This window comes from Amblyomma maculatum, chromosome 11 (assembly GCF_055883805.1).
Source record: "Amblyomma maculatum isolate TAMU_Amacu chromosome 11, ASM5588380v1, whole genome shotgun sequence".
Classification (NCBI taxonomy): domain Eukaryota; kingdom Metazoa; phylum Arthropoda; class Arachnida; order Ixodida; family Ixodidae; genus Amblyomma; species Amblyomma maculatum.
Genome location: NC_139354.1, coordinates 114,165,858 through 114,192,045, shown reverse-complemented (window position 1 = coordinate 114,192,045; position 26,188 = coordinate 114,165,858). Strand labels below are relative to the sequence as shown.

Below are 26,188 nucleotides of genomic sequence, written 5' to 3'. Positions count from 1 at the left end.
TTATTATTATTATTATTATTATTATTATTATTATTATTATTATTATTATTATTATTATTATTATTATTATTATTATTATTATTATTATTATTATTATTATTATTATTATTATTATTATTATTATTACTATTATTATTATTATTATTACCACGTTTAAACGTTTGTAAAACTCCGCGCCAGTCTCTAAATACCTAAAATTCGTGGAATGAAAAGGCGGTGCTACAGCGGCTACCGCGTCTAGCATCTTGCTAATTATTTGTTCCTTACACGCTTTCAAGAAACGAGGAGTTGATGCAAGCGGCCAGCCTTGCAATAGATCATTTGCAATTGAGAACATTTTGCGTAACTTTATGACCCACTCATTAGATTTAAAACAGCAGCACTTCTGAGTAACTTAAATATATCAACTCTAATGGAGTACACTTAGACAATTTCTTGCTAAAAAACAAGAAACGCTAGAAAGGCGAAGCCTCCCCGGAAGATGTGCTTGCGCCTGATTTCTAGGTCGCGTGACAGTGCTCTCTGCTGCTTTCGTATGTTGCGTAGCTGGTGATATATCTATGGATGCATCTTGCAATGTCGTAGCTAGCTTATTCCTTGTAAAAAAAATACTGTTTCTATATCGGACGCTTCTTGTTGGCTGTTGTTAGGAATAGGCCCGAAATTACTAACATCGAATATATAGCACATCAGACAAAAAGTAGCACATGTATATGCGCAAAAAGAGTGGGCACGCTTTCGCCTCTTCGCCATAAAAGTTGCGTGGTTTGAAGCGAGCTGGGAAGCACATTTGGGCAGAATTTTGACGACGTCTGTGATCTCGATGGAACACGGCCAAGAACTTCCGTGGCCTCAGTTAGCCCTTGTTCGCTCTTAAAGATTCATAAAATGAAAAAAAAAATGAAAATTGCGTTTCATATTCTCACACTGTGCGATGAGAGCTATCCTCAAGCATATACTCTGGGGATGCAAGGAGGACCCCCCACCTCCAGAATTAGGAGAAATCCTGCATCCAGATGACTGGGAGAACCTGTTGCGCAGCTCGGACCCGTGCATACAAGACCGGATCCTCAAGCGCGCCTACGAGGCCGCTAACAGACTTGACCTGCTGGCCATCTAGTTAGCGAATGTAACTCGAACCTTTATAACTATCCGGCTTAATAAAAGTTGCTTCTCTCTCCCTCTTTCTCATATTCCCTAGAGAGGACCTAGACAGACACCTTTTTATGTTAGATTTTCATTGACCTAACCTGTACTGTGTTTTCACAGCACCATCAATGAACTGCAGGACTCTGTAAAAGATGTAGAAGTTGGCAACTACGCACTGTGAACTGCAAGCGTGTTTATATGGTGTGTATGTGTGTTATAACATCGGCCTACCCTCTAGCTCTTTTGGCGTAGCCGTTGATGTGTTAAAGTCGATATGTTGCATCGTCAGCGACGACCACATTGAAGAACGACTGTTGAAAATTCCCAGCATGTACAAAAATTCAAGCAAGCTGCACTGTTTTGCACGCGGAGCAAGCTTGTGTTGCTGCACTGAAGCTCAAAGCAAAACAAGCAACAAGACTCTATTATGGTCCTCTAATTGCCCAGTTGCCTTCACATTTGAAAATTCACCACAGTAATCGATTACATATTAGATAGTTACTTATTTTCGGCAAAGAGTACAAGACTGGCCACCACCGAGTCTCCGCACTGTAGTGGATATAAGAAGCACAATTGACCGCTCGTTTATAGCTTTATACAGAGGGAACTTACATCTACTTAATTGCTCTAAACGAAGCTACGTTTATATAGCCAAGTGAAACACAAAAGGAGCCAAAGGAAAGTTGCGCGATTCAAACAAGCGTTCATGCGACTAAGCGCGGATTTACGTCACCTCCTTGAGATATTTGAGATGGCGGGGCGGGAGAGGGGGGGGGTGGGTGGGGGTGGAATAAAAATCGCCCTCAGCGATCCCTCATACACGCTGCTCCAAAGTCATGCGGGTACGTTCGTACGGCTGTCTGAAAAGGAATTTATAGCGATATCTGGTGATCTTAGACATAATGTGATATATCTAGCGCACGAATGTTTACTAATGAGCATGCTCGAAGTAATAGAGACACAAGTTAAAGGATTGCTCATTAAGAGAATAGCAAGGTGGATGTATGCGAACTAACATTCGCAAGTGTTGGCAAGCGCTATTGTACGTACCCTCAAAGGCAGGGCGTCATTATTTACCTGATTTCTTCCCTATCAGTGATATGTTGTGACAGGGATGAACCGACCTATGTGGAAAATAATTATTTCTTCTGATTTCGCGGAAGCCCTCACCAAATACTTTCCCCTCAGAAAATAAATGTTTATCCTCCTCCTGCTTCAGATTTCGGCTCTGTTAACGCAAGTCGATCATTCAAGCCTAGCAATCCCATGATCTATCAATTTATGAACCCGCCGCGGTGGCGCAGTGGTTTAGATGCCCGACTTGTATGCTGGAGTTTGGGGGTTCGATACCGACCGCCGGCACTTCGTTTTGATGGAGGCGAAACAAAGTGGCGTCCGAGGGCTATGCGATATGCCAGTGCGCGTTAAAGATCCCCAGGTGGTCGACATTTCGGGAGCCCTCCACTACGGCGTCTCTCATGGACTGATACCCTTTGGAATGTTATGCCCTGTAGCCAACCAACCAATCAACCAATCTCTGTTAATAGGCGCAAGGAATAATAGACTGAATGCGTATAAAGACTGCAGCCGATCTGTGGCGAGAACTGCATAAGTCCGGCATTTTTCCATGCGAAGCATGAGGCAAACTACACTGAGAAACCCGGAGCCTGAAAAAGCTGCCCTCACTCGGGGGTAAATTTTTCCTCATCCTCACATCACTGAGCGATTTATAATTAAAGCAAGAATGATGCCCTTGTGCGAATGCACATGTCTGTGTGCGGGCAGTACTTTTCTGGAACATGCTCCATGATTATATTATGCGATGTGCGTAAAATAATGACAGATAGATTAATAATCGTTCCTAAATCTTAAATTGCACCCCCATCCATCGAGTGCGCAGCATCTCACCTGCAGTAATCTTCCAAAGGCAGGAGATTCTGAGGCTATGATAGTTCAAAAGATGTGCAAGGGTCTCGGTGTGTTCAAATCCTATCTCACCATTCCATATGAACGGAGCTGCCCACGTGGCCAGCTCATTCCAGCTCGACCACGCCATCCTGTCTCATGACACCACACAACCCGCCGACAGCCATTCCTATCACATGCCAGCTAAAACCTGCCACAGACATAGTGTTGGCTGTTAGAAGCGCGGAAGCTGCGATTAATGGTAGCGTCGTTGAAAAATTTTACCAGCATGGGGTTCTAATGCTTCTCGAATTAAAATCGTGTAAGGGGCATGCTCTCTATTTTTTAAGGCGCGAGATTTCATCTACAGTCAACGCCACAGACGCCCTGAACGCCGCCACCGTCACACAGCGTTTTCTGGCGTGAGAGAATACAAACACTCCGGAATTGAAACGACAGTCCATGGAGATACCGATACGTAAGAAGCTTCATCTTATTTTCTGCCGATCCGACTCCATGAAAAGCTAATCTCATTTGTGTGCGCTTCGCGTTATAATTTAAAAGAACTTATGAATACTCTTTTTATCCTTCTAGTAGGATCGATTCAATTAACTTCCATCTTGTTGTGTTGTGACACCCCAGGGACGAGGACAGAACCGGAGAGAGACAGACCAGGTGCTCTACTATCAAGTGACAAAATTTTATTGGGTCATGTATTATATGTGAAAAAAAGCACAAAGAACACACAAAGAAACAAAAAGTCAACTTCAGCCTTCTTGCACCATCTCTCTATTTGGCATTCCCTTGACGCCTTGTATCCTGCTGCTTGGAGAATGGTTTTCATGGGATAGCCGCACTAAGTGACCCTGCTGCACACTATAGGTCTCAGAAGCATGATGCTAAAATCCGACATCTTCTGGTCGAACCATGCAAGTACTTAAGAAATTTTTTGTCAAAATTACTGACGACCAAATGTCCTTCGTGTGCAAAGTTTGATCCTCTAGGGTTCAGCAGGAAGAAATGGAAGAAGCAACCGCCCTGCGGCATGGGAGCGCACTCGTTCCCGCTTGGTACTCATAGCTGACGGCAGATGGGTGACGTCACATTCTTGACGTCACCCTAATTGAGTGACTTAACTATTTTAAGCGACAGCAAAAATGCAGTGAGGAACTTTGGGAAAGGAAGAATCTCGGAAGAGGCCAAATGCGTCTTCGAAGTGAGGCCGATAGAACGTAACATAGAGATAATATGGAACACATGCGCACTCCTGCCCATGGTTACAAGGCTTGTGTCAAGAGGGACCTGGTGTCAAACCGAATTACCTTATCATATGTTTGAGATAGTCAAATTCATCTTCAAGCAGCAATAACGAGAGTGCGCTTACACATTTGTCGGATGATTTTTTAATTTTAAATGCCTCCACAATTTCTCGGGCTGTCTTGCTTTTATGCTTCCAGATAATGCGCGATTCATGGAACAGAGGTGTGCAATCTTGACCCTTGACATGCTTGGAAAAGTGTGTCCCCGACCCGCCTTCGAGTGACCTGGCATGCTCATGAAGGCGCGCATAGATACAGCGTCCCGTCCGACCCGTATAGTGCAGGCCGCAGGACAACGGAATGGTGTAAACCACCCCGCAGGTACATTCCACCCACGGAGCAGAGTGCTTCACATCACACCCATTCATCTTTATCCGCTGAGTGTCTCTTCGCTCGAAGCAGCACATATTCGGCCTAGTTTGTTTCTAGACGAAAACACCATGTTCACGTCACAACGGCGAGCCACCTTATTAATTCCGTGGGAAACAATGTGAAAGTACGAGATGACGGCGAACTTTCTTTTTTGTGCCCTTACGGTAATTAGGCTTGGGTTCAGCTGCTTCAGAATCCTCTGCGCTGCCGCTGCCAACACTGTCTGGAAACCTTGCGTTTCTAAGCCTGGTCACCTGAGCCTCAAAAGCTTTGTTAGTTTGACGGGGACATGACTTGGTGAACGCCGACCTCAATGTATTAGAAGCAATGCCGTTCTGAACCAACTTCGAATGACTTGATGAAAAATTTAACAATGGCTTACAAGACCTTGGTGAAAAAGATCAGCACACGTATTGACCTTCAATAAACAAAGACAGATCAAAAATTGGATTCTTCCATTATGAGGGGCTTTGCACGTGTTCAAATCACCGCCCTTTTTTTCGAAAGCCTTCAAAACATTAACCATAACACGGTTGGGGTGACAACTGTCCACAAAAAGAAGAAAATCGTGAACGTAAAATATTTTCGTGACCATCCCTTCTAAAACGTGCTCCAGTCACCTATCAACCGCTTACAAAAAATATCGCTCAGGACGGGGCGCTGTGTCAGTGTGCGCCTTCGTGAGCATTCCAGGTCACTCGAAGGCGGGTCGGAAACACACTTTTCCAAGCATGTCAAGGGTCAAGATTGCACACCTCTGTTCCATGATACAGGAGTTATCTGGAAGCATAAAGACAAGACAGCCCGAGAAATTGTGGAGGCATTTAAAATTAAAGAGTCATCCGGCAAATGTGTAAGCGCGTCGTCGTTATTGCTGCTTGAAGCTGAATTTGACTATCTCAAACATTTGATACGGTGATACGGTTTGACACCAGGTCCCTTTTGACACGAGCCTTGTAACCTTGGGCCGCAGTGCGCATGGGTCGCCTTTTTGTTTATTTGTGTGTTTTGGGTTTTTTTTTCACATATATTAAATGTCTCAATAAAATTTTGTCAGTTGATAGTAGAGCACCTGTTCTGTCTCTCTCCGCTTCTGTCCTCGTCCCTGAGGTGCCACAACAAGATGAATTTATAACTGCCCATTTTCTACCCTCTTGGAATTATGTTTATTAGATAAAAAAAAAATCTTCCAGGCTGGATCAAGCCAAACGATCAGTTAGTTTTGTATGCCGCCGCGCAGTGGGCCAAGTACATCTGAGCCCCTGGACGATGCTTGTCTTCGCCTTTCAATTTATTGTAGAAGCGGCTCTCAGCGTCGTTATCGTTCAAACAGTCCGACCGTTCAAAACTAAGGGAGCAAAATAATGCTCGAAGAGAGAAGTTGAGCTAAAAAGTAAAAACAGTGCCAGCAGCAAAGAGCACTTGAAGAAGACGCGCTCTCGGCAGAGGGGTCTGTGTGTCGCGATCCATGGTTTGTGGCGGGCAGTTAATGGTCCTTTTGAGAGAAGCCTGCCATTGGGCCGTTGAAAAACTTAGAATACAAGGCTGCTGGCGTTTATCGCCAGCTAGGAACACTTTTGAGCCGTCAAGCTGGAATGGGACTCGTAATTCGCTTTTCTTCGCACCTCGCTGATGACCAGCTGAAATCAGACGCCGGGTGTCTCTCTACTGTGAGCACGGCTAGTTAATATGGCATCTGAGCTGAGCTGTTTTTGTTACTTATTGTTGTTTGGGGATTGACTCTCTGCCATCTCATGAAGGAGAACAGCATAAACGAATTCGCCAAATGCACATCTGCTTGCGAGTAAAGGAACTCGTGAGTACCAGCTTGCCATTAGTCAGTAAAAATTCGAAGTAAACTCTCCGATTTGCCATACTATATACACATTTTCGATTGGTCGCTGGAATGGACCCCAGTATGCTGGGCCACGGCCTGACTCGAGCGTGCGTCGCTGCCGCCGTCGTCGCTGCTATCCGGCCATGCATTGATGGGCAAAGCAATTCAATGAAGTGTTTTGGCGCCAAGAGGGGAGACTTGGACAGCGACTCTTGGTGGAGTGTCGGAGGATTGAGTGTTCTGACCGTGCATGATTTGCACTGGCCGCCCTCTGAGGAATCAGAAACCACTAAGAGCCGCGAAGCGAGTGAAAACGGTCACGCAGGACATGGTCTCGCTTCGGGCGAACTCTTACCTGATGTTCCCAATCTTTCGGGGTGGTAGCAACCGCCCTGGACGTAGTGTAAAATGTTGTGTACATAGTGTTAGAAATCAAGTTCTACATTTGTGCCAACAAGTCTGTCCAAACACGCTATCCTTCTGCAATGTATCACACCAAAGGAAGCACATCTCAACCGAGGTCTTGACATTGTGAAACAGCCAACTCTAATCCTGTCCTTGTTTGCAATGAAGTAAAAACACGCATGAGCAGAAACCCTGATGAGTCGCTCGTCGCCTTCACCTGGAGCCTTTTGCTTCTCGATCAAGAAACTCCCTTGTGTCGGTTCTTGTGCTTTTTCCCGCTTTCTCCAGCATGGTCATTTTTTGCCGTGTTTTGTCGAGCTTCCATGTTTTGTTATTTCGTATATGTAAAGGTCGAGTTGAAAAGGGGCAGGGGGCAAAAGTTTTTGTTCCGAACAAAAGTGTGCTTCAATACAGATAATATGTTTTCCTTTTAACATTTGCTCTGACGCGATGCCTTAAGGAAGCAACACGCATGAGACAATCCACACCGATATTCGATCCACTTTAGAAATTAAATTGCGTATTTTCGCAATTCATAGCACCGTCCCCCCCCCCCCCCCCCAAACCTCGCAAAAAAAAAAAAAAAAAACAATAGAACGAAGTGTGCATGCGATTCTAAGTGCCCCCTTCTTTTGCGAGGAAAAGAGCGTAGACAAAAGTTTGCAGCGCGCTTCATGACCCAGTAGAGCCAGAGCCGTTGGAGACCCGAGATGATACAGTGTCCGCGGCGTGATTTCCAGTTATTTTACTGCTGCGTTCCGACAGCACACGACAGCTGGGGGCGCAGAACGGAAAAAGCTGGCCGAAAGTCACCCCGACTACTCTATCAGCGTGTTGTCGCGTGGACCTGGAATCGGGGGCCATTCTGCGGATCTCGGCAGGTTTCGTATGCATCGCGGGCTCGCGTTGCATTGTTTGGTATCAACTGTTTGGCCTCCATAACAGAATTCGGAATGAGCTTGAAGATGGCTGTCACTGCTTGAACTTCAAGCACACTGCAATCGCGTTTCGAGAATATGTTTGCCAAATATGTAGTAACTTCTCGCACCCGTCTCATCAATCAAGATATCAATGCGAAAGCATGGGGAGGGGTTTGGGGGCGAGGGGGGGGGGGGGGTATTTTAGATTTTAGAAGTATACCCCCTTGACTTTGGGCAATACGATAGGGAGAAAAGGGGGGTGCTAAGAGTCAGAAAAATGTCGTAGTTCTTTGGAAAATTTTCTTCGGGTTTTAGCAAGTGGTCGCTGAATCATCGCAAGCTCTAAATTGTGTTAAGGAGAGTTACCTTCCCAATAGAATTGGGTAAGATGGCAAAGGCTACGCTGCACACAAAAGTTCTATTGTGAAAGATCCTTACATGCAAAAATGAATATTTTAAGACTTCCTTTAAAACAAGCAGGCAGTGCTTCTTAGCGTATTAAAAACCTATTGAGAACTTTTTCCTATGCAATTGCGCCATTGAAAGCATCAAGAATCTTCGTTTCGATGTGTGTTTCTGTTCCTTCTTTTTCTGCAACCTATTTGGAAAGGTTATTTGCCCCCAGCGCTCTCCATATATCCTGCCATGGATACTGCACTAACCTGAAGGTATATCCCCCCCCCCCTCCCCTTCCCAAATTCTCTTTTCTCGGTCGGTTGGTTCCACACCCCCACGCCCACTCGTGCTGTGGCGATAGATACGTGCAGACCTCGGCACCGCGAGCGAGTGTAGCCGCAATGAGGAAAGTAGGGCTAGAGGGGGAAGGGAGGGGGTGGAGGGAGACTGCGGCTGGGTAAAGCTGGCGCCGCTACGCCATCGCCGGCGCAATACGCGCCCCTTCTTGAGCTCCGTGCGGGATGCACCGGCGTTCACGCTAGGCCGCTGCTCTGCTGCCAATTAGGACTAATGAGGGTCGCCAGATGGCGGCATCCGCATAGAACGTCGGTGTATGGTTTCGTCACGGCCACACCACCGGTGCTCGAGTAGACAGCCGAGTATGGGAGGACACATCGGGAGGAGCCATCGACGATCTTCTGTAGAAAACGGCGCCCGTTAGTACCGCGTTCTGTAACGGCGCTCGCTTGCCCGTCTCTCTTCTGAGCAGGCGCCCACGGCTCTTTTCCACATGCTCCATATCGGTAGGCATCTTCATTGACATGAGGAAGAAGAAAATTTATTTCTATAAAATGTACAGTTCTACGGTGGATTTAAGGAAAAAAGTTGCACGCGGCACCTTGACTATAGTTCACAACCCGTCTTGTGGCAGTGGCAGCGGCACAAATATCTGTTATCACAAAAAGGCATAACGTTGTGTTAGAATACGGAAGAAACAAAAAAAAAACGTCATCTGCATGTTCTGAAACAAACAACAAAGTTGAAATCAAAGTAAGATATCCTTATGCAATGTCTAAATTACAAAATTGATGGAAAAAATGCTTTGTTTAGAAGTAGCCGAAATAATTTATTAAACTATATGTTTACAACTGGAACTGATGTTAACATTGTCGAGGATTAGACTATTTAATAGTTTAAGGAGTATGTAACGTCACATTTACATTTCATAGTTGGTAGGCGGGTGTGGCACGAACCAATATTCAGAACACTTTGTGCTGTAATAAATCAGATATATATTTTAAGGTTGGCAATAAAGCCTAGCCATTTTAGGTTGTTTTTGCATTCTTTGGTATACTTCAAGGCTAATATAAAATGAAAGTTGATCGGAGCTTGAATTAATTGTAGATCCCTAAACAACGGACCGGTGGAGGAATCGAAAGGGGCATTGCAGACAACCCGGATAGCCCTCTTCTGGAGACGAAAGATTCAATAAATAGTAGTAGCAGAAGTTGTACCCCAGGGGAGGCAGTAGTAATTTACGTCGTTAAGAAACAGGGAATTGTAAATCAACTGTTTCATTTCGGGAGGTAGCTATCTAACTGTGAAGAAAAGACGGTAACTTGCGAGATCTTGCCTGCCAAAAAGTTTATATGGTGATTCCAGGACATATCCCGATCGAAGAACGCTCTGAGTGTTTTCACCGAACTCACTTCTTCGATTTCAGAACCTAAGAACGTTGTTCAGAACAACCGAGTAAAATAGCGTTTTGTAGCGTAACGTTCTTAATCTTGGGCTCAAACAAAACACCTTTAGTTTTATTAGTTAATTAATAACCCATTATCAACAGACCACAAAGGTTTTTTTTTTTCAAGGATATTATTGGCGGTCATAACCAACTCGTCCGGATCGGTCGAAGAAATGGTGCTCTTACGGCAGAAAAAGACAAAATGGCAATTCAGATGGTGATGTAAATGTTCAAGGCTTTTTTACCACTTAAGGTTGGCTTTAAAACGCGAAATGGTCATGGAATTTCGTCTAAGTTTGGTTCGGGGATAAAAGCGGCCTCGAGAGGCGCCACCGCTGAACGCGGGGCCACGATTAAGGGGCCGGCCCGTGCATATACGGTTTCCCCAAAATTCTTGCTTTCACGCTCGTGCTATTATTTTTAGCATTTATTGAGTGGCGCGAAATCGAAGCCGATCTTCATTGCAGGTCTATGATCTAATCCGCTTGACGCTTATTGAAGGTACTGACGGCAGAGCCACAGCTGTCTCCTTGCTCGTGATCTTCTGGCTGCGGCATAAATAGTTGCCATGCTTATATTGGGGGGACTTATTGAAGGTACTGACGGCAGAGCCACAGCTGGCTCCTTGCTCGTGATCTTCTGGCTGCGGCATAAATAGTTGTCATGCTTATATTGGGGGGACTTATTGAAGGTACTGACGGCAGAGCCACAGCTGGCTCCTTGCTCGTGATCTTCTGGCTGCGGCATAAATAGTTGTCATGCTTATATTGTGGGGACTTATTGAACGTACTGACGGCAGAGCCACAGCTGGCTCCTTGCTCGTGATCTTCTGGCTGCGGCATAAATAGTTCTCATGCTTATATTGGGGGGACTTATTGAAGGTACTGACGGCAGAGCCACAGCTGGCTCCTTGCTCGTGATCTTCTGGCTGTGGCATAAATAGTTCTCATGCTTATATTGGGGGGACTTATTGAAGGTACTGACGGCAGAGCCACAGCTGGCTCCTTGCTCGTGATCTTCTGGCTGCGGCATAAATAGTTGTCATGCTTATATTGGGGGGACTTATTGAAGGTACTGACGGCAGAGCCACAGCTGGCTCCTTGCTCGTGATCTTCTGGCTGCGGCATAAATAGTTCTCATGCTTATATTGGGGGGACTTATTGAAGGTACTGACGGCAGAGCCACAGCTGGCTCCTTGCTCGTGATCTTCTGGCTGCGGCATAAATAGTTCTCATGCTTATATTGGGGGGACTTATTGAAGGTACTGACGGCAGAGCCACAGCTGGCTCCTTGCTCGTGATCTTCTGGCTGCGGCATAAATAGTTGTCATGCTTATATTGGGGGGACTTATTGAAGGTACTGACGGCAGAGCCACAGCTGGCTCCTTGCTCGTGATCTTCTGGCTGCGGCATAAATAGTTCTCATGCTTATATCGGGGGGACTTATTGAAGGTACTGACGGCAGAGCCACAGCTGGCTCCTTGCTCGTGATCTTCTGGCTGCGGCATAAATAGTTCTCATGCTTATATTGGGGGGACTTATTGAAGGTACTGACGGCAGAGCCACAGCTGGCTCCTTGCTCGTGATCTTCTGGCTGCGGCATAAATAGTTGTCATGCTTATATTGGGGGGACTTATTGAAGGTACTGACGGCAGAGCCACAGCTGGCTCCTTGCTCGTGATCTTCTGGCTGCGGCATAAATAGTTCTCATGCTTATATTGGGGGGACAGAAACACTGCTGAAAAGTGCAGTGCATGCACTCGCGTACCTACAGCATATAAGCCATCACACAGTAGCGCACGCTAATGCAAAGGCCATGTTCGCAGGCAGCAGTCGCCGAATTCATATTGCTGTTTCGTTGCTCGGCCAGCTTTGCGTAGTCGCCCGACCTACACAGGTTTAGCAGTACCTCGCTTAATCCTGCAGCATGCGAAGGAATATTCGGCGTGAGATTTCACAGGAGTGTTGAATGCAGTGCCTTAGACTACAACCAATGAGTGCGCAAAAATGACGCACTAGTGGATTCTGCGCGCATCATTTAGGCACTGACCTTTAGTAATCACACTGCACCCTGAATACCTCTCGCGTACTCACGTAGCAGAGAGCATTTTCATTTTTCCAACTTTTGAGTTTATTGTTGTGCGTATTGGCGGGCATAGTTTTGCTATTTTACTTGCATGGTTCCAATATTCTTAAACTGAAAATACAACGACACGCTATCACACTAGTTCTGCGACAGAAGATTTCGAGGTGCTTAGGTGCGCATTACAGCACTACACCGCAGTCTTTACCATGTCAATGTAAATTAATTTTTCCAGTTTAGCCGCCGCTGTAATTGCCGCTGTACGTGCGGAAAATAAAACTGTGAGCGCCTCATACATAATTAGCAATGTATTCATGTACTGTGATGCAGTGGTGACGACCATTCAGAAGTTAGGAAAACAGCAAAAAGTTTTTAAAAGAAACACCTTATATAGCACACTTGCACCCACATAGAATCATGTCGTCGTCGGTGCCAATAGCAACGAAGTGCTGGGCGGCCGTCGAAGAACGGAATATATGTCGAGTGACAGCACTTTCGGCCATTTTCTTCTACTTAGGCTTTGGCGTTAAACAATAAATATGACTTCTGTTAAACGTAATTATAGGGCATCTGTTTGACCTGCCTTCGCGCACGTTGTCGTATCGCAAAGCGAGTAAAATGTGCTATCTTACAGAGACGGTGACAACAACGTTGCGAGTGCTCAGCGGTAAGGGCGGTCATCTACTGAGCCGCGGGACCTATAGGAAAATATAAAACTCCTAGCGCAGGACCCTCGTTCGAACCCGGCCGCGGCGGCTGCGCGTTTCGATGGCGACGAGACGCAAGTCGCCTTTGTACTCTGCGATCTCGGTGCAGGTTAAAGGACCACAAGTGGTCAAAATCGTCGCCTCCACAAGGGCGTATCTAGACATACCTTGAGTCGCCTTGTGATGCTACACGCCGATAAGAAATTAAAAAACAGACAGCAATTCCAGCAATGCATCGAAGCACGCCTAAGTATTTTCAAAAACATATATATCTGCTGAAAAAAAAAATAAAGAAAGCATGCTTTACAGAACCTTGTTTTGTAGCTGCATGACCGTTTGAAGCTTCCGATTAACTCTTTGTCTTTATACAACATGCTTCGACACAGTGTATAGGGAGCAGGCACCTACGTCACAGTGGCTGACATTTTGTGGAGCATGAAGCACAGCGAAAGTCTGCAGAGATGTCTAATCAGCTTATCGTTATTTTTTATGCCTTGCACTGCTAAAGCTGGGCTCTGCACCACAAAATGACGCGCGTGACTTCACATTTATTTTAGTTTTCTTGAGTCTGAGCACCCCCCTCTCTTGCGGCGTCGTAATCGTGAAAATAAAGGGGGGGGGGGGGGGGGGGGGGGCTTAGAATTGACTAAATACGGGATATACAGGCAGCGCCTTCGATGTCACCCATTGTACCCCAGAGCCGTACCATATGTGACTGTCACCCTTGGGCCTATCACGTACGAGCGGATCTTTCCACGCCATCTACCCACTGCTTTCTCGTTAGTACTGCAGGCGCAGTTCCAGATGCTATAAACCTCTAAATGGACATAATTTTCAGAATAACAGCTTGAGGGACGAGTTGGTGCATGATTGAAATGAACGGCGGCGCAACAAGGACACAGGCATGAAAGAGACACCACATGCGCACACTGCCAACTATTTATTAAACGGAAAAGTGGCATATTTATACATTAAGCTCAAGCATGATACTCATCGCAGTTATCGCTGCGAACCCAACACATTGGAAACCAGCGGCAACAACAGTATAACTGACCAGAAACCTGTAATTCCTGCAGACAACCTAACAGATTCTGATAGAAGAAGAAACGCAAAACCAACAATAAAAGTAAAAAGAAAAAACAAAAGACAATCGTAGCAAAAGCAGAGTCAGACAAATGAAGCAAAAGCAGTCAGAAACGAATAAAAAGAATAAAACCAATTATAAAATTAACAACCCGCCTAAACAAACAGCAGAGGGCCACTAGAAAAGCAGAGCTGGCATGGAGGGCTTTGTCAACGCTACTTGCTGTCATTGAGAGGAAATCATGAGCCTCCGTTCACTATAGGCAGGTCGCTCGCTTCGTGACAAAGGGGACCCAAGTGGAAATCGCTATTTCGACTAAATTTATTTCTCGCGCAATTATTTAAGTTCCTCGCATGACCCCAGTACTTCCGGTTCCCGAAATGTCTAAGAAGTCCCACAAACCCCAATGTGACCTCTGATATCAAGGTAAAATTTCATTCCTTGTAAGAGGCGTTATTTCGGAGACTCGTGCGGCCAATCCATATTAATAATGACACTGGCTACTTTCCCACCGGACGTTAGGTCTAATGCTATCAAGGCCAAGGTTTAACAAACGTTGCGGCATGTTCTTCATCATCTCAAAACATGACGTAATTTTCTGAGGAGGTTCCGATTTTCCTATGGATCAACGGGGAACGAATATCAATACGGACGTCTCTCGTTTTCTGCGAAGTAGCGTTTCTTGAGTGGCTACTGGTGCTACGAATTTCGCATGACGATGCATGTTCAGACGTCCTCTGCATCACTGCAAAAGCAGCAACACGCTAAAAAATAGCTACTGAGGTCCTTTTACGCAAAAAGGTAAGGAGCGAACATTCGGCGCAAAGGAGCCATTTCGCTGTTTCATATGTTTTTTTTTTCTTCGAGTCGTCGTCTTTGTTTAATGGCTCAAATCCTTTTCGGTGTTAACGTCGCGTGTCGTATGCGTTTGTTTCTACTCGAAATGAGTTCGCGTTCAGCTCTCTTAGTTAAAACGAAAAACGGGCTCCGCTGGCCTCATCTGGCATCTGTGCCCGCTGACTGACGCCGACCGATGTTAAAAAGCATGACGACTACCGCTAGTGTGCCTGTTAGGGCAGCTGCGGTTTCGTGAAGCTTATCGAACGCAACCATTCGAAGCGAGGGCACACTTCTCTTTTCCGTCTCTGAACTCCGAACGCCGACAGCCAAGATCCCTCTTTCCTTGGATCGCGCACTCGGAAAGTCAAAACGGCAAAGTTATGCAAGAAGCTCGGCTGCAACACGATTTCCCATGTTACCCTCGGCTTTCAATCTTGGCGGCTATAAGAAGGAACAGTGATGCGCAGCTTTCTGCAAAGAACGGTCTCCGATGTTCTTCAAATGGGACCGTCATAGGGTAGAGCTTCGGCGCTTGCAAGTAGGCCGCGCACTACTTTCCAGAAGCCGCGATTCTGTGGCGACACATGAAACCTGACACCCGCCGAACGGCCGGCGGCGAAGTGGGGGGCAATAAAGATGCCGCCTGGCATCTCCACTCTTCCTCCGCATCCCCCTCCTCCTCCGATGACGGCGCTTGCCGGTCTGGGAGCCAGGGATAGCCAGGGGATGATGCACGAGGGAGCGCTGTCAGTCACCCTCCAAGTGAGGCACGGCGGCAGCTTCCGAGCGAAGATGGAAGGAAGGGTGGGAAATGGCTCGAGAAAAAAAAAAAAAGTCAGATGAGATGAAAAGAATCGCGACAGCTGAAAAAGACAGAGAGAATGTTGAGATGAAGCTTTGATACTTGAAAAAAATTCTTGGGATGCAAAAAAAAAAGGGCATTCAAAATGTATGCTTTTTTCCTAATAATGGACTAATTGAGTAATTGAGCCTAATTTAAAATGTCTACATATCGGGGATTTCCTGAACCTTATTAATAGCGTAAAATTTCCCTATTTCCTACTACCCCCTGTATCAGTGGGGCCTTTTCTCTGTTTTTTTTTTTTTTTTTTAATGTTTCCTCTCTTCAGAAACATATCTGTCATAAACTAGAGAGAATTGTATCACACGAAGCCGTTCCAAAGTTTCCAAATACCACAATGGGTTCCCGCGGCTATGATGAATCTTTCTAATGTCTCGAAACCTCAAAAGTTTACAGCCGTCTTCCTCAGTCCCCCCTTTGTGCACATGCTATTTCACTTACCGTTCTGGTAGTGGTCAGCGGTTGTTCTTAGCTACTATAGATTTACCTGTCTTTTGTCCGGTTTGTGTATGAGATGTAAGAATTCGCCTTGTAAACGGTTTTGGTGATTTGCCGCTCGCCTACTAGTGAAAAAGCGAAAAATATCCATTCTATTTCTAGGAGGCCGTAGAACTGCAGCAAAATCACTATCAACAAAAAAAGAATGGAGGAAGTGGGAGGGAGGCGAGCGCACGATCACGAAACAACAGCTTGCTCTAAATGACTCATAAAAAGTCTTCCAAGTATAATGTATATCACAGGGAGAATGAGGCCATGAGAGATTTGAACAGCGCCAGACAGACCAGCAATTTTCTTTGACAATTAAGACACTGAGGCTTCTGTGCACTTCCGATATCGTCATCAACTACCGAGTATCCTTAAGCGAGTTGTTGACTGTGGGTTTTTTAATTTCCGCACCTATGCCATGGCTCCATTCCATGGACATTATAAAAAGCAAAGTGTCGTGTTCTGCAGGACATTTCAGTGTATTCGATGGTGCTTGCCTTAGCAATGGTATTACGTACCCTTGCCCGCTGATGTCTGAAGAGCAATCAACATGGGAAACATGTTGAAGATGTGATATATACAGCCCCGCTTATCAGCAGAAACTGACACGAAATTTGCTGTTACTTATCTGCCGTCATGCCAATCGAAAGTACCAGAATTGAAATTAAAGATAACAGCTTATGCTCTGCAAAAGCAATCTTCGAATGTACTAGCAAGATAATGATATACAGTAGCGATGCACCCCTGTTCGCTGATGCTACCTACATTGGCGTAATGGAAACCTCCGCCGCCAATTAGGCTGCTGCTGTCGCCGCTGTTGTTTACACATGTGACGACGATAGTCGCGTACGTATGATTGTAGCGGAAGAAGTTCGTTACGCGACAGCGCTTTGAGCTCCTTCACGTAAAAAGTTGTCACCGTATACCCCAGAATTCAGAGCCATAGCCCAAAAACAGGAGGGCACGCAACCCATATGCCATGAAGTTTATTTTCTCCTTATTGAAAGAGTTGGTGTCAAGCTTCCTAGAAGAGCACAGGGTGAAAGCGACGTGATGCATATGAATTGCTAAGATGTATTTGGGATGTGTACTGATGTTGCATGGTGTAATAGTATTCTTTTGTAAATTAAAAACATTTTAATAGGAGCATTTTTTTTTAAATAGGAGAATGAAAAGCCGGTTTTAAAGGCGCTATCCTGTCTTCTGTTGAGTCAAAACCTATGCATCATCCATTTGTTTTTATTTTTAGCTTTAAATTAACACCCGTCCTATCGCTATGTGTCACCTTGAGTCTTGTACACATTAGAGAAAATAAATAACCGATTACAATGTCGCTGATTACAGCGATCAATTAAAGACCCGGAGAAGTAGCTGTTAATTAGCCAAACACTATTCCGATTACTATTAGATTCATTTTGTTCGAACTTAATCGTCCTAACCCAAACTCGCTCGAACTGTACTAAACTAATGCGGCTTGCACTAACTTTTTAACATGGAGTTAATTATTAGCAGGAGCTTTATTTTTATTTTTATTTTTCAAAGTTATCGCCACTGATTGTGCAAAGCTTCCTTATGAAGACGTCGGGTGCTACAATTAGCACTTGCTACATGTAGGCACTAGAAAGAAGGGCGCTGCTATTGCATACGAGCACCTTGCGGGCCCGCACCTCACCTATATATATGCTCTTCTTGACACCTTTTGGGGGATTAGGTTACCATGCCCTACAAAATCATTCACCTCATTTACGGGAGTGCAATGCCCCATAAAGCAATTAATGTACACTGCTGTTGTCGCATTCTTGAAAAAAAAAAAACATGGCTGCTCACAATAATAAATGGTCCAAAAAGTTTCCTACGCTAAACACAATGGGAGCGTGATTTCGCCCGCGTTAACCGCGTGCCAGGAAGCTTTTGGGCATGCTACCGAACAGCCCTAAATTCGCGCATGCAGAACTGGTACTTTTGGTTGACAATTGGATTTACAGTCCTGGAAAGAAATAGAATTTGCCTCCATTTTGTGGTGTGCAATTGTGACCATCTGTGAACAAAAAAAAAGTTCATATTTGACCTACTTTGTTAGCTTGCGAACGTGCTCTTCTTTTAAAGTTTCACTAAATAGAATTTTGATTCATGTAAACTTTGGATTATTTCCTCGTTTTGTGTGGCCATATTTCCGACTGCAATCGCAATAAAGATTTTAGCTCCCACTTCTTCTTTTCTTTTAATTCATCGCATTCAGAGATTATATTAGGGGACCCACAACGCGCGGAGTGTATTTCAAGGAATCGCACGCCGGTGGTGTAATACGTGTGGGCATCGTGCGAATATAGTCGGCTTCTTTTTGGCTTGTTGCTTCTGCAGTGTGTTTTCTCAACCAGAAACAAGCGGTTCTATCAAAATATTACTTGCGTCGTGTCCAAACACTATTTAAAGGTTACTTTGGTCGTCTTAGTGGATTAGAGGATAGTAAGGGGCCCTATAGGGTGGTGGGGTTCCGTCTATTTTTTAAGTCACAACAGAGAGTAGGGTGAGGTAAACCACGGAGTGTCTGGATAGTCCGCTTACTTTCGGCTTGTTGTTTCGGTAATATTGTGTTCTCTGCGTGACACAAAGGTAGCACCTTTAACAAAATATTGTTTACATCATGCCCAAAAATAATTAAAAAAACATTATTTCATACGTTTCTCCCAAAATATAATAATATTATTGGCCCCCGCAGAATGATGATGCAGAGTCTCTCGAAAGCAAACAATACAATAGTATATTTGTTTCCTTGGGATAATTTGCCGCAATGTTACTTGCGATAGAAAACATTTATTCACGGAAGCCTGAAGGCAAAATATGCGTGACAACTAAATTTTCACAACGCGCTCTTTCATACAGTTTTGAGGTAATAAGTGTTTCATCTGCAGCATCGCAATCTACCGAACGCACTTCGCTGCACTTACTTCAATCCTTTGTTGGTAAATGATCATGATTATTCTATTGTTACATAAATGCTTCGCTGGGAGGATCGAGCGCCACATTGCTTGCATTGGCTCAAGAACTCCCTGCGCTTAGGAAAGAGGCCAACTTTTTTTATGTAACTCTCGAGCATAGGATATTTGCCATTGTTGTCGTGATAACTAAGGTGGCAGTAGAAAGCTAGAGCTGCGAGAAAAGGGATATTCCTAATCACCACAGTCAGAATGAGCAAAACGAATTGAAGTATAGGTTGTAGTATTTTTGAGCTGCATATGCAAAACGTAAGTGTAAAATTGCTTACAATATTGCACTTTGACAACCTGAGCCGGAAGGCTACCATTCAAATGGTTTAGAAAGAAACAAAATTTAGTGCGTGAGGCAACGTTTAAATCACTTTCCGTCTGGGCATGGTCGTCTTGCGTTTCTGGCTCGTACCCGCCTTTGCTTCTTTTATGCAGCGTTCATTTTCCCATCGTAGCCAGAGCTGTAGCATGGACATGATTCACTCGGAGAGGGATGGGATCTGTCCAGTAGTAGTAGATGTAGTTAGGTTTATGATATAAAAGGCCAACAACGGTTAACCTTTCTTGATCTCTGATAAAACCGAAGCAAGCCTGCTTCGGTGTAAACAGGCCTTACGAAATTCAAGCGTCTGCGGCTCCTCAGGAAATCGTGCATTGCCTGCGTTTTTCCGCCTGAGTTCATACACAACCAGCCGATGTATTCCGGTCCAGTATGAAAAAACGATTGTCACTTTCGGGTGTACGAACCAGGACGTGCGCTAAGCCGTTTTATGTGCACTGAGAGCTCGCGCCGAAGCTACTACTTCATGCATGAATGCAACAATAAACGAGGCAGCGGGAGCACAAGGTCGGGGAAGCCCCCTTTGGGCGCCCACATGGAGGCCGTAACTCAAGCTATGTGGCTGCGACACCGGGAAATGGGCGAAGGAGGGGGCGAGTGTCGGAGGGAACGTGAAGCGAGCCGCACAACCGTTCGCAGGGGCCATACGGCACGAGAAGGAGGGTGGCGCGGGGTCCTCGACTGCTTTCGGCCGTTAAAAAGAAAAAGAAAAAAAGCACTGAACTCATGGCGTCGGTCTGGGCAGGGTATGCCCGAGGTTTACGAGTGCCTGTTGAGGGTGACCGTGTCGCCGTTTTGGGCTGGTCCAGCTGCAATAGGTCATTTCGCTTTGAGTATAGGTCTCTTTTCGAAGACTCGGCGGACTCTTTTCGGTGTTTATTTCTGAATGCAGCCCACGTTCTCGTTCGCTGAGGATTACAACCTACAGAAGGAGTAGCGTTTTGTTTGGGTATAATAGGGGTATACTGGTTACTTAGGAGTCTTTATTTCCTGCCGATGGGGGAAGATGGAGGAAGGGGCTTTGTGTAGACCTCGCCATCCTATTTCGCAGTAAGTAATTAAAGCGTTATCGGTCACTATTCCCAAGTAAAAACATGTGCAATGATGCTCAACAGCACAGAAATCATGTGAGGGAAGTTAAAACATAGAACCGACGAACACAACCGCAATAAGATGTGGATTTCGAAATGACGGGTTAGTCATCTTACCGTTGGGATGTGGAGAAGAAAAGCAAGGTGGCCAGCGGGTTTACATCAGCAGAACTGCATCTTCACTGTCGTGGTATTTAGAACATCACGCCTTTTGGCGACACATTCACACGATCTCCAGCGTCCAAAGACACCTGCGGGTAAAGGTCAAAACCGCGCCGTAGTGGAAGGGATACTGCGTCAACTGCACGCATACATATTTCCTACCATGTTTAGAACACTTACGACAAATTCTGAGCCGAAACTTGGGTACAGTGATGGCTTTTCCATCGAACGAGCCATGTACGCTCTCGCTTATTAGCTGAGAAATCGACGGCGAATGTGTATGACCAGAGTACGAAAATTAATCGCTTTCCTTTTTATCCGAACACGCCTAAAACCCTGACCAGTACAGAGTTTAAAGCTCTGTCGACTGTTGTGACTTTTATTCCCTTTCTTGTTTTGACGTTGACCGCTCGGTCTTGCAGACACAACCATGCAGTGTTGATGTTGAAGCGTTCACAGAGGCCAGACAAGTGGTATTCTAAATTGTAAGGCCAGACCGTTTTCGTAGTGTTGAAACTACAATATAATAAGGCGTCCTGATTGTTCTAAGCCGTTCCTGCAAGGGATTTTATGATTCTCCTTTTTCTCTTGTCTCTGTCTTTGGCTCCCTGCCTTCCGTCATTTTTTTGAAGGGTATACTGGCCGATGACACTTTCACCTACTGAAGAACGAAACACTCAAGAGGTTTTAAAAGAGCTACTTACAGAACGTATTGTTCACTTATTCTTTTCCGGTGATTGAATAGACGGAAAGACAAAAAGTATCCAGTCATGTCAGCTATTATCAGTTCTTATGGTAAGAGCTGCCAGCGGCCTTATATGATAAATACCAGCAAGGTGTTTCATATTGTAGCCTCGCCGCATTTAAGTGTTTTGTGCATGGGGCTTTTCTGTATTTGTTTTTCTTTTAAAGCTTGTCTTACGAACAAGCTGTCATATTACAACTGCTTATCCTTTTGTTACTTTGTATACGTAGCTGTTATCTCTTACGTCTCAGGGCTTTGACTGATAGCCATGGTTTGCGTACTTTTGTTCAAATATTTGCGCGCATGTATATGTATTTTTCTCGTGACTTTTGTCGTGTTTAATAATGGTTAGTTTGGTTTGTAGCGTTTAACGTCCCAAAGGGACTCATGCTATGAGAGACGCCGTAATGGAGGAAATTTCTACCACCTGGGGTTCTTTAACCATGTCATCGCACAGTACCCGGGCGCCTTGCTTTTCGCCTCCATGGAAAAGCGGCCGCGAGGCCAGGATTCGATCCCGCATCCTTGGGCACAGTAGTCGAGTGCGCTAACCACTGTGCCACCCCGGCGAGGTTCATATTTAATGCGTTCAGTTACTTGACTAAATTATTTATATCGCTAAATATATTAAATACTTTCCAAGAACGTAATTGTGCGAAGAAGACTGAAAAAGACTAAGAAACGCATACGACACGCACAGAGCGCACACATGAGCTCTGTTTTCTGTCCTCTTCGCTGAACTACGTACCTTATTATAAATTAACCAAATCGGCCAACCACTACACTAATCGAATTACCTTGCTAATATTCGATTTTTTTTTTTTGCTGTATTTTACACGAAGGTGATTGAAAAGTTAATTGTGTTTGCACAACTACAGCTACTCCATTGGCCCAAGTTGGCAGTATGAATAAGTAAAGAACCTACAACTCTGCAGAAGACCACTGTCACATCTTCCGTTAATTGAAGAAGTAACCATTTCCTCCCAGTACAGTCGTGCACGCAATAAAAGGTAACGGGAACGAAATATAGCTCTGACACGTCACTGAGATGCACGCCTGATATCCACGCAGTCTTTGGTCCTGTGACAGCTAAGTTGCGCAGTAGCTACGGTAGCGTGTCGTTTCACTTTCGAAGAAGGTGTTCTTTTATTCATTGTTGGTGGATTAAACTGGCAGTTGTGCGGCCGAAGCCGTCATCATGCGAGAGCTGTTAAAAGCGAAAAAAAAAAATGATTCGATCTCGTTGTTTATTTAAAGGCGCGCCATGGCCACCGACCAAAGCTGACTTGTTAAGAAAGATTGCCGATTGCACCGAACCGGGTTAATTGGAGAAATATGGAAAAGGCCTTCTCCATGCAGTGGGTATAGTCAGGCTGAGGATGATGATGATGACCGCATTATTAAGACGAAGGCACCTGTTATATAAGGAGGGCGGACACTACGACGCTTCTCTCACACACTCACTGCTTTTAATCTCCCGGCGATCTCCACGTTTGTCAATCTGACTATATGGCGCTCAATCTCTATACCGCGCGCTCTCGGTCCTAAGACCTCTTCTTCGCCCTCCTCGTTCTGCATGCTGATTCCAGTGCAAATCTTCTCCGAAAATAGGCTCAAACTACATGCATTCACTCTTATTGAAATAAAAAAATACTAAATAAACTTTTTATAAAACGTACCTAAATAGCTCTACTCACTACAATGTGCTCCGGACTTCAGTTCTGGTCTATATTCTCCTCGCACTAACTGCGATACAGAATCACTACACTAACGAATTATGGAGTCGTGTGATACGTATACTTATTTTTCATCTATGCTGTTAAAGTATTTGTACGCCGAGTGCTTTATAATGAATCGGTTCGCCATTTCTCTGTGTGCAACATTGTATCTCAAATCACAAAATGCGTATTTCTTGTCGTGTTTAATGTGCTGTTATGTTGTACGGCTGAGAGAATAAAAACTTTGTATTGCATTTCGATGCAAACTTTTTAGTGTGACTGAGTGTACCTTTCTACCTTTATCTATATTTATTTAGCAGAAGTGATTAATGATTTTGTGCATGTCGTGTAAATTATAGTGAAGTTAGTAATTTCCCGTTGTAGACTGCAATACCTTTCCTGTAGCTGCACCCATGCGAGGTCAAGAAAGAAACAGAAGGCTTAATGCATCGTTTCGTACTGTCTGCCTTGTTTCGTGAGCCATGCTAGTACGTTGCCTGAAGGAGCAGATAAATAATAAAATTAAGGTATAAGCGGTCAAGAAGTGAAATACAAATGTCACCACTGTCACTAGAACATTTGACAAGCGCAGTGTGTCGACAAAGTTTAATAAGCGGATGACGACGATGACGGTGACCTTCATGACGGCGATCACGGTGTCGTTTTCATTATAGACGTCACAATTCTTGATACAGTGAAAGAAAATGCAATATTTACTGATACCAAAAGCTGTACTCAGTTCCCCTCAGTGTCCCATTAACGCATGGAATTGGAATGATTTCCAAAGCTATTCTGAACAAAGTTCTCTCGAAACATTTATTCAGCTTGCCTAAGAACATAAGAATGATTTTAAGGGGTGTTTTAATTAAAACACCTTTAAAATCCGCTCCTAATAGTTTGCGCCAATAGGTCCCAGAACAATGCCACCTGACCTCGCTTCGGTGGTGTTGTGGACATGATTTCATACGCTATTTAAATCTCTCTGAGCAGCGCAGCCTGCTCACCAGGGCCCGGGAGACAGCCCAGGCCAATGGTATCCTGAACTGATGAAACCACCCACGGCATTCCGTTAAACAAATAAAAGTTTAGTCTCTCTCTCTCTCTCTCTCTCTCTCTCTCTCTCTCTCTCTCTCTCTCTCTCTCTCTCTCTCTCATAAGGTATTTATAAGCTTTCACTGCAAATCTTGTGCTCCGTACGTGTTTAACCGCATGAAATTAGTCTTCTCTTCCACGCTTGCAACAATGTTGGCGAATGAAACCTTCACATGTAGACAGGAACAAGTATTTTCCGCCATTTTGCTTTCCCCATCGCAGGCCAGGAGTCGTGCGATGTCCCTGGTACCGTGTCAAGTCTGGACCGGCTCTCCCTGATTGTGCAGAGCCTGAACGGCTCCAGGAACAAACTGTGACCTGCCGCACCACCAGTGGGGGCTCCCTTCAATACAAGTTTCGGATAACGGACCTGGTGCAATATATTTGCGAGCGATTGACAAGGCTTCTGAAGTGATAACGAATGCCATGAAAAGGAAGCTTTACGCCAACAAGTTGCTCTCGCGCGCTCTACGAGCTTCCAAGCGGGACTTGTTCGTCAAATTAATGTAGTTGTTGTTAAACTATGGACTCTAAAAATCACCCCAGTGCGCTGTATGAATGTCACTTTGTATGTACTTGGCAAAGAAGTTAGTGTTTTGATATCCCGGCTGCATTTATACATAGCGACAATGCTATCTAAGCCCCGTTGCAACGAACGAGTGCCTTTCCCTTTGCAGAGTGTATTAATTGATTTGAATATATCAAAATATGACCTCGATTCTTCTCTTTCTTACACTTTTCCTTCTGCCAGTGCGAGCTTCTAAAGATGTGTCCAAAATAAAAGTTGCTGTTGTTTACAAACGCAGTAAATGCTGTGGTATTCTTGGTGACATGATGTCGCTTCTTAAGTAGTTGCTGCCGGCTCGAATTTACAAAACTAAAGTTCTCAAAGCCGTGTTAAGAGTGAAATACGATTAAGGTAGAGAAATAAGCGTGTGTAAGACGACTTGGACTGTAGTCTGTGCGTAAAAACATTTCCACAGCGTCAATGAATTAAAGTGCGCTGTAAGTAACAGCGGAAAACAAGAATGGCATGAATTAACTTAGTCTTGACGTACCTCGCCAATCTGTTACATTTGCTTGAATAGAAAGTTTACGAATTTACGGATTATGTTCACTGATAGTTTAATCAAATCCCATTACTTCATCATTCGCCACTTAACCATTCGTGCTAATCTGGGCAAACAGCGGTCTTCGTGCTTAACCTGAGCTACTAGAGAGGTTACGGTAACAGCAGAAACCAGTTTTAAGAAACAGCTGTTCCTAGATACGCATGGGGGGAAACTCAGGGCAGGCTCCAATAAACGCGGCGGCTGTTGCACTATAGTTCTGCGGACATGAGGTCATTCTTCGCGGTTGTCTAATTTTAACACATTAAATCATTATGAAATGTTCAGAGGAGTACGGCCTATTAACGTACCTTTAGCAGCCATCGCTCACCACGAGGAGACACATTCTCGCAAGCAGGCGTATGTTTCAACCATTTTTATATCTCTTTATACGAAGGGGATGAAGTTAGAGTCCATCCTAAGGTTTTGACTTTCTGTTCTTACAGGAGCTAGCATATTTTTTCGGTCTTCAAATAAATCACCCAAATGGAGAAACAATAAAAGCGTTGTTCTTCTAACGGCAAACAGAACTATGGTTTTCTAAGGGCTGCATTTCCCACTGAACTACCTGAAATAACTGATTTTCGTCCTTTCAAACGCTATATCAGTACAATTAAAAAACTGTAATAAAGAGGAAACAATTACAATCTTGCCGCAGAAAAAAATACTAAGCCTATAAATCACCCTGATAATATTGGTCTGTAATTTATAACATTGTGAACATCACCGGACTTCTCTATTAGAACCACCTTGCCTATCTTTTAGAATTTGCGGAAGGCGTACAAATCGGCATAGACGTAGTCAAAATCTCAAAAAGCAACAACTATTAATGGTGC

At 44.6% G+C, this 26,188-nt stretch overlaps 1 protein-coding gene across 1 annotated transcript in view; it reads left to right on the top strand.

Moving 5' to 3' along the window:
• nau (myogenic-determination protein nautilus) overlaps window positions 1-25,026 on the top strand; it is a 95,441-nt gene extending 70,415 nt beyond the window's left edge. The window contains exon 5 of the mRNA XM_084585604.1: window positions 24,466-25,026. Within this exon, the coding sequence (XP_084441730.1) occupies window positions 24,466-24,560 (95 nt within the window). The 3' untranslated portion in view covers window positions 24,561-25,026. The remainder of the gene's footprint in view (window positions 1-24,465) is intronic.
• Window positions 25,027-26,188: the final 1,162 nt, after the last annotated feature.